This window comes from Primulina eburnea, chromosome 15, assembly GCF_022965805.1.
Source record: "Primulina eburnea isolate SZY01 chromosome 15, ASM2296580v1, whole genome shotgun sequence".
In the NCBI taxonomy this organism is placed as follows: domain Eukaryota; kingdom Viridiplantae; phylum Streptophyta; class Magnoliopsida; order Lamiales; family Gesneriaceae; genus Primulina; species Primulina eburnea.
Genome location: NC_133115.1, coordinates 21,680,963 through 21,690,691, shown reverse-complemented (window position 1 = coordinate 21,690,691; position 9,729 = coordinate 21,680,963). Strand labels below are relative to the sequence as shown.

Here is a 9,729-nt window from a genome sequence, read left to right as displayed (position 1 = left end):
TGAGGTTTGTGGAAAATCACAATTAACGATCTGAATTCAACAAAGGAAAAAGAAAAGGAAAAGTAAAAATGTTTATGATCATGAAAAATGTTTTATGTCATGTCATGTTGAGGAAAAAGGAAAAAGGTTAAGGTTATGAAATGCATGTCATGAAAATGTTTATGCTTAAGTTTATGATCTTCATGAAAACGATATTTTAAGTACAAGTATTTTTCACTGTTATATGTTGACTGTATTATGTATTATTCGTTATAAAGATTATGGTGTGTTGAGTCTTTAGACTCACTAGGTGTGATGGATGCAGGTGAGGTTGAGGGAGGTCTTGATGGGTCATTTGACTGGACTGATGGCGCACACAACCCGAGGACCAGCGCTTCTATCTTTCCGCCTTTACGATTATGACTCATGATTTATGTTAGAGATTTTTAAGATTATTTATTTATGTTTTGAGAGATTTTTGAGAGGTTTAGTATGTGCTATACTTTTCAAATTTATTGTTTTTTAGGTTTGGTACAACAGTTGACGATTTCATTTTATGGCTATTGCACTTGATTTTAAAATGCTAGATAGTTGGTATTTTATTTTAAAGGGTAAAATATTTATAATATTTTCATGTGGAAAAATGTATATGGCCGAAAATTGAGTGTTAAAAAAAAATTCTAGTACTTTCAAAGCAATAAAAAGGGCAAGACGTTTCAGTATATGTATACGATGACATGATATATGATGAGCTGAGGTCAAGGCTCAGTGGACGTGTAATGCTGTCGCTGATGTCCCCGCCGCCCGGTACCGTGGTTACATGTAGATGGATCCATCGATAGAGCTGATACGAAAGTCACAACTAATGAACTGAATTCAATTAAAAAGAAAATTTATACGTATATGATGACACGAGATTACATGATTTGACAGCATATGATTTTACATGACACGTTTACGTAATCTTTTATGTTCATGAAAGATATGTTGAGTATGATATTTTTCACTGCTGTGTGACATGTATATGTACTTGTTATTCCTGGTACAGGTGTGTTGAGTCTTTAGACTCACTAGACGTGTGTGATGCAGGTGAGCTTGATGCTGAGGAGATTGGAGGCGCTGAACTTTGAGCAGGCAGCCCTGGTGCGTGACATGACCCGAGGACCGCGTGTTTTTCCGCATTTGATTTATGAGTTTTTAAGAGGAGTTAAACATTTTTATACGTTGATGATATTACGTTTTTTTACTCGTACGTGTTTACGTTTGATCTTGGATGATGTTGCTTATTTTAAACTGAGCTATTTTTATTGTCAGTTAAATTACAATTATTTTAAATGTTATTTTGGAAATGCGATCTTTTAAAAAATTATATATATTTCCGCATTTTTAAAATGAGTAGATGTAACATATATAATAAGAGTGAGAAAAGATTTCAGCAGAGTAACAGTATATCAATTTGGTTGATTCAGATTCGGAGTTGAGATTTAGAGTGTTGTGTTTCTCAGCTGCTCTTCTCTGCTATTTATAGACTTTGTCTCCAACGGTAATATTAAATCCGATTTGAAACTTTTTATCCGTTGTTTGCCACGTCAACATTATTCTGACAATTGTACACTGCAACTTTTCTGTCATGCGGCTATCCCACTATTTTTTGCAGTCAGCTTTTGTGTAGTTGTTGGTTGAACGTCATTTTCCTTAACTGATGACGTGTATAGCTTAAGGATCAGCTTATAGAATATAGCTGATAAGATAACAAATGATTGCAGTAACTCATCAGTTCAAACTGATCAGTCAGTTGTCTGCATAATTCAGTTTTCTAGTAGTAAGTGATCATTTCCAATTAATCAGTCAGTTGTCTTTGAGAAACTGCGCACTAATCTTCAGTTATAGTTTACATATTTTAGATTAGTTTCTATCAGTCTTCTTGATCATTTAGTTAAATCTATTAAACGCTCAATTTGTCAAAATTACGAAATTCAGTTTCCAACAAATGAGCATGTCACACAGTGAACGTAGGGATGATGCAACTAGACTACAGGCAGTCTGGGTTGTCAGATGTGGCAGTGCCAGAAGGCATGGCATGGGCAGTCATCTTACCTTGGGTAGTAACCGAGCACTGAAAACATGGCCAACATTACTTGTATCTCTGTAAATAACCAGGTTTTATTAATGGTAAAGCATTCAATTCACTTATTATTTTCACATAAATGCTCTGTATACATTCTCTATACTATATTTTCCATTACAAACAAACACTTGACTGACTTGAGGGTCAGAGTGACTACGTAGAAAACCTCCTGGCGCCCCATTAATGTTCTTTGCTCTTTAAAGTGTGCAGACTTTTTAGCTCGGATACTCTACGCCTAATCTCCAGTGTTCCCGAGAAGAAATCCACCTGACCCGGTATTTCGCTCACTAAGCTCAACCCGATTTACCCAGTCGATATCAGGATTGAACCAAGAAAATACGATAAAATAGAGAACTAAATAGAGAATAATCTCTTAGTGTAGCGCCCTTACCAGAGCCACTACTAAACAGACTAATAAACATGCAACATTAAACTTAATACCAACAAATAAACAGCGGAAACCAAATACTTAATCATCTTACAACCCAAATGAAAACAAAGCAATAACGACAGTCTTAAACATTAATACAACCATAACCCTGAACGAGAAAGCGTTAAACCACAGAAAACCTCCACTGGATCACCACCGAAAACCCAACTGCTCTAGCCACTGCCCTGGTCGTCCGAACCGTCCAACCTAAGACCTGCCCCGTGGAATGGGGTGCCCAAGATGAAACAAGGACGTGAGCGACAATCGCCCAATACGAGAATGTACGAGTATACAAACTGATATGATGCATGCAAAATGCAATATGCTCGGATATCAAGGATCAAGTCAAGAATCTCATGCTCAGTCTAGAGGCGCTTGAGTGTGTAGTCTCTGATCTGCCCTAGGCATGTTTTGGCTCCCACACTCATCATCAAGACGTGGACCTGCAATGTCCAGGTCATCAGAGCCCGCGGGTCCCGTCGGACACTGTAGCTCTCGATGCCCCATCGTCCACAATACAGAATAGGGCTGAGCGGCCCCAACAAACGAGGTATATCTCAAAAGATATCAGGCTCAACATGATATGTCATGCATAATATGCCAAAGCAGTAAAACATGTATCATGCAACAGATAAATATGCAGCATATAAGTGTGTATACTACGCTTGGATATCTCAGTCAGTACATCACGTACCTCACTAAAACAATCTGACAGAAAGCTCTGAACCTAGACAATACCAACATAATGAAATCACTAACAAACCAGATCAAACATGCTACAAAGATCTCCCTATGATCCTTAAATCACTATCTAAGGATTTAGGATTATACCTGCGTCCGTCGTCAGCCCGCTGATGATGTCTCGATCTCAGTTCACCGACCCTCCTCGAGTCGACACTAGCTCCGAAACTTCCCGACACCAAAGTGCCCTAGAAACTGACTAGAAACTATGGTAAAACTAGCACTTTCTCTGAAGAATGCGGTGAAGGAAACAAAAGAATCGGCTTCCATTTATAGGCTGCATCCGGACTATTTCAGAAAATCCGAACCAATCTTATCTGCCACGTGTCGGAATCTCATTGGTCTAGTTGGATTTCTCGAGATAATGTAATCCGAAGTAGGTCGGGTTATCCATTTAAAATTCGGTGGATACCAACAACTTGATCCCGAATTATTAAGCCTTAATAATACTTAAATTAACAACTCATTAATTATCTCTTAATTAATATTTCATTCAAAATAAGAATTCGGGTCATTACATCCTCCCCTCCTTACAAAGATTTCGTCCTCGAAATCAAAACTGAAGTACAATACAACTGAATAAAATACAACTCAAAACAAATGAGGATACTCTGAGCGCATACGACTCTCTAACTCCCAAGTCGCTTCTGCAGTACCTCGGCGTTTCCATTGCACTAGAACAAGTGGAATGGTCTTGTTTCTGAGCTTCTTCTCTTTCCTACCTAGGATTAAAAGCGGCTGCTCGACATAAGTCAAGTCTTCTTCAAGTTGAACGTCTGTCGGACTAAGAACGTGCGACTCATCTGCTACATACCGTCGTAGCAACGATACATGAAAGACATTATGAATGCTGGACAAATACGGCGGTAAAGCCAATCGATACGCCAAATTTCCAACACATTCCAAGATCTCAAAAGGTCCGATGAATCTTGGGGCTAATTTTCCCTTGAGTCCAAATCTCATCACCCTGCGGAACGGTGAAACTTTAAGGAAAACTTTTTCCCCTGACTGAAACTGTAGAGGTCTACGCTTGGTATTCGCATAACTGGATTGACGATCTTGTGCAGTTTTAATTCTCTTCTTGATCAATTCCACTACGTCAATCGCTTGTTGCACTAATTCAGGTCCTTGCACTTGTCGTTCTCCTACTTCGTCCCAAAACAAAGGAGTACGACAACGTCTACCATACAATGCTTCGAACGGAGCCATACAAATGCTACTGTGGTAGCTATTGTTATATGCAAACTCCACAAGCGGCAGATGATCATGCTATGCTGGTCCAAAATCCAAAGCACAAGCACGCAACATGTCCTCGAGTGTCTGAATAGTCCTCTCATACTGATCATCAGTCTTTGGATGATAGGCAGTACTCAGACTCAATGTCGTTCCCAACGCTTTTTGAAAACTTCCCCAGAACCTTGAGGTAAAGCGTGGATCTCTATCACTGACTATACTTGTTGGCACACCATGATATTTAAGAATATATTGGATGTATAGTCTTGCCATGCGATCGAAACTATATTCCCGACTATACGGAATGAAATGTGCTGACTTAGTCAGTCGGTCCACAACAACCCAAATTGCATCACAATTCTTAGAAGACAACGGCAAGTGGGTGACAAAATCCATCGTTACATGCTCCCACTTCCACTCAGGAATAGGAAGATTCTGAAGTAATCCTCCTGGTCGTCGATGCTCAGCTTTCACTTGCTGACAAACCAAACACTTGGCTACAAACTGGTAAACACTTCTCTTCATACCTTTCCACCAAAACTTGGTCTTCAAATCCTTATACATTTTCATGCTTCCAGGGTGGATACTCAACTTACTCCTATGAGCTTGAGATAAAATCTCGTCCCTCAATTTAGAATCTTCTGGAGCTACGATTCTACCTGACAAACACAAGGTTCCATCTGCTTGGAACGCAAAGCCAGATGTGTTGTCTCCGTTAGCTAACCTTGCTAACTTTTCCACCTTCGGATCAGAAGACTGAGCTTCTCTGATTTTGGCATACAACATCGGTTCAGATAAAATGCTCGTTACTCGAATGTGTTCCATTCCTTTCTTATGACGGAAGTGAAATCCCAGAGAGCAACAATCTTGTATTACACTTGATATAAAACTTGTCTGAAGTGCAGATAATCTAACCTTGCGACTAAGAGCATCAGCTGTAAGATTCGCTGATCCTGGATGATTTCGCAATCATAATACTTTAACAAATCCATCCATCTTCTTTGACGCATGTTCAACTCTGCTTGAGTGAAGATATACTTCAAACTCTTGTGATCTGTAAAAATCTCAAATCTCTCTCCATAGAGATAATGTCGCCAAATCTTCAAAGCAAACACAATCGCTGCCAATTCCAGATCATGAACTGGATAATTCTCTTCATGCTTCTTCAACTGTCTGGATGCATATGCAATCACATGACCATTCTGGGTTAAAACGCACCCAAGTCCTTGAAGTGATGCGTCAGTGTACACAATGTACCCTCCTGATCCAGATGGCAGAGCTAAAACTGGTGCAGTTGTCAAACGTTGACGCAGTTCATTGAAACTATTTTCACAATCATGAGTCCATTCGAACTGCACATTCTTACACGTCAGTTGAGTCAATGGTTTGGCAATCTGAGAAAATCCTGAAATGAATCTCCGGTAATAACCTGCCAAACCTAGAAAACTTCTTATCTCTTGAGCTGATTCCGGTCGTGCCCAACTCAACACTGCTTCGATCTTGCTAGGATCCACTGATATCCCATCTTTGGATATAACATGTCCCAAGAAGACAACTCTGTCGAGCCAAAACTCGCACTTGTTCAACTTAGCATACAGTTGGTGATTCCTTAAGGTTAGCAACACAATCCTTAAATGTTGCGCATGCTCTTCAAGGCTACGAGAGTATACCAGTATGTCATCAATAAAGACAATGACAAACTTGTCAAGATACTCCTGGAATACTCGGTTCATCAAATCCATAAATACTGCTGGAGCATTCGTCAAACCAAACGGCATCACTAGAAACTCGTAATGCCCATACCTTGTTCGAAATGCAGTCTTAGGGATATCACGTTGATGAACTCGAAGTTGATGATATCCAGACCATAAATCGATCTTCGAGTACACTGAAGTCCCTTGCAGTTGATCAAACAAATCATCAATCCGTGGTAACGGATATTTATTCTTGACTGTTACTCGGTTCAACTGCCGATAATCTATTTAAAGCCGCATAGACCCATCCTTCTTTTTAACGAACAACACTGGTGCTCCCCAGGGAGACACACTGGGTCTAATGTACCCTTTGTCCAGAAGATCTTGTAACTGTTGTTTCAACTCTTTCATCTATGTTGGTGCCAATCTATAAGGCGCTCTGGAGATAGGTGCGGTTCCTGGTACCAACTCTATCTCCGCTTCCACTTCCCTCTCTGGAGGAAATCCAGGAATTTCATCGGGGAAAACATCAGGAAATTCATTGACAACTGGAATATTCTTCACGTCGATTACATCCTTTGATACGTCAACAGCATAAATGAGGTATCCTTCTCCTCCTTTTGCTAAAGCTCGTTGTGCCTTTACTGCAGACACTACTGGCATTGGAGGTCGAGCTCCCTCACCAAAGAAGAACCAATTCTCGTCTCCTTCTGGACGAAACTGAACGAGACGTTGATAACAATCTACCGTCGCTCTATACTTAGTCAATAGGTCGATTCCCATAATACAATCGAAATCTTCCATAGCCAATATCATCAAATTGGCAGACAAGTAATTTCCCTCAAATTCTAACAAACAGTCTACTACAAGTCGCTTAGCTAAAACCTCTTGTCCCATCGGTGTAGACACCGACAACAGAACATCTAATGACACGTAGGGTAGTTTATGCTTCTTAACAAACATTGATGCTATGAATGAATGTGATGCCCCTGTGTCAATCAATACATATGCAGGAATACCACATAAAAGAAAATTACCTGCAATGACTCTCTCGTTATGGTCCTCAGCTTGCTCTTGGTTTAAGGCAAACACTTGCCCCTGAACTCGTGGGCGTTGCTGAGATCCTTGCGACATTCCTCCACGACAAGAACCTTGAGCAGGAAAACCTTTCTGTTGAACAGTGGCCTCAGACTGTTTTCCACTATAAGACCCTGTCATAGAACCTCCGCCTCCACTCTGATTCTCCAAATTAGGGCAATCCCTCTTCATGTGACCAAAACCACCACAATTGAAACATGCCCCCGTTGCTCTTCGACAATTCTCCGTCGGGTGATTACCTCCGCAGTGGCCACATTGCATCTTTTTCTTGCCAAAGCTGTGCACCCCTCCAGAACCGGAAGAAGAAGAAGATGCAGACTTCTTGAAAGACTGACCCCTTGGTCCCAACGAACTAGAATTTTTGCTAGCTTGCATAGCCTTTCTCCTAGCAATACTGATCTCGGCTTGACGACAACGATTCACTAATCCTTCGTACGAAGTAGGATCATCACAGACAGAAACCCGATCAAAAATCTCCTGGTTCAAACCATTCAAAAAATGAGAATATTTTGCTGCAGAATTCTCACTGATGTGAGGAGCGTACGGCAACAGATCCGTAAAACGCTTCTGATAATCCTCAATGTTCGAATCTCCTTGCTTAATGGTCAACAGTTCCATCTCCTTCGCCTGGCGAAGAGCTGGCGGAAAGTGATGATTGATGAAGGCCTGACGGAAATGCTCCCAACGAATCCGCCCATGCTGCTGAACTAGAATGGCAGAAACAAGGTTTCCACCATTTCCGAGCTTTTCCTTGGATCATGAAATCAGCTACCTCCATCTTCGCATCCTCGTCATAGTGCAATACTCGAAAACACTGCTCCATGATATCAACCCAAGCTTCAGCAACATCAGCATTCTCATCTCCGGTCAACGGTGGAGGTCCAATCTTCATGAAATCCATAATGTTGACACGGTTCCTACGTCTCCTTTCATCATGATCTCGGTGACGCTTTCCGTCACGATCTCTACGACGATGTTCTCGACCAGCCTCATCGTCGCCATAACGGCCATGTCCCACACTACCGTGACTGCTTCCATCTCCTGACATCTGAAAGGAAACTAAAATCAACTTCTAAATCCTCAAAACAGAATAACTAATGTCCCAAAAATCTTTGCATGCTCTGATACCACCAAATGTAGCGCCCTTACCAGAGCCACTACTAAACAGACTAATAAACATGCAACATTAAACTTAATACCAACAAATAAACAGCGGAAACCAAATACTTAATCATCTTACAACCCAAATGAAAACAAAGCAATAACGACAGTCTTAAACATTAATACAACCATAACCCTGAACGAGAAAACGATAAACCACAGAAAACCTCCACTGCATCACCACCGAAAACCCAACTGCTCTAGCCACTGCCCTGGTCGTCCGAACCGTCCAACCTAAGACCTGCCCCGTGGAATGGGGTGCCCAAGATGAAACAAGGACGTGAGCGACAATCGCCCAATACGAGAATGTACGAGTATACAAACTGATATGATGCATGCAAAATGCAATATGCTCGGATATCAAGGATCAAGTCAAGAATCTCATGCTCAGTCTAGAGACGCCTGAGTGTGTAGTCTCTGATCTGCCCTAGGCATGTTTTGGCTCCCACACTCATCATCAAGACGTGGACCTGCAATGTCCAGGTCATCAGAGCCCGCGGGTCCCGTCGGACACTGTAGCTCTCGATGCCCCATCGTCCACAATACAGAATAGGGCTGAGCGGCCCCAACAAACGAGGTATATCTCAAAAGATATCAGGCTCAACATGATATGTCATGCATAATATGCCAAAGCAGTAAAACATGTATCATGCAACAGATAAATATGCAGCATATAAGTGTGTATACTACGCTTGGATATCTCAGTCAGTACATCACGTACCTCACTAAAACAATCTGACAGAAAGCTCTGAACCTAGACAATACCAACATAATGAAATCACTAACAAACCAGATCAAACATGCTACAAATATCTCCCTATGATCCTTAAATCACTATCTAAGGATTTAGGATTATACCTGCGTCCGTCGTCAGCCCGCTGATGATGTCTCGATCTCAGTTCACCGACCTTCCTCGAGTCGACACTAGCTCCGAAACTTCCCGACACCAAAGTGCCCTAGAAACTGACTAGAAACTATGGTAAAACTAGCACTTTCTCTGAAGAATGCGGTGAAGGAAACAAAAGAATCGGCTTCCATTTAGAGGCTGCATCCGGACTATTTCAGAAAATCCGAACCAATCTTATCTGCCACGTGTCGGAATCTCATTGGTCTAGTTGGATTTCTCGAGATAATGTAATCCGAAGTAGGTCGGGTTATCCATTTAAAATTCGGTGGATACCAACAACTTGATCCCGAATTATTAATCCTTAATAATACTTAAATTAACAACTCATTAATTATCTCTTAATTAATATTCCATTCAA

General features: G+C 41.0%; 1 protein-coding gene across 1 annotated transcript; it reads right to left on the bottom strand.

Annotated features, from left to right (window-relative positions):
* Positions 1-6,616: 6,616 nt before the first annotated feature.
* Positions 6,617-7,921, bottom strand: LOC140815539 (uncharacterized). Its single transcript, XM_073174620.1, has 3 exons — positions 7,792-7,921; positions 7,243-7,731; positions 6,617-7,194 (listed from the first exon to the last, which is right to left on the bottom strand). Exons 1-3 carry the CDS (start codon positions 7,919-7,921, stop codon positions 6,617-6,619), a joined length of 1,197 nt encoding a protein of 398 aa, XP_073030721.1.
* Positions 7,922-9,729: the final 1,808 nt, after the last annotated feature.

What these genes read in the sequence shown, in the direction of transcription:
- LOC140815539 (XM_073174620.1), bottom strand. Translation starts at nt 7,921, where the DNA reads ATGGAACTGTTGACCATTAAGCAAGGAGATTCGAACATTGAGGATTAT. An exon ending in ATATTCTCATTTTTTGAATG is followed by an intron (nt 7,732 to 7,791) that starts GTTTGAACCAGG and finishes CTTCGTACGAAG; the next exon opens with GATTAGTGAATCGTTGTCGT. An exon ending in TAACGAGAGAGTCATTGCAG is followed by an intron (nt 7,195 to 7,242) that starts GTAATTTTCTTT and finishes TGATTGACACAG; the next exon opens with GGGCATCACATTCATTCATA.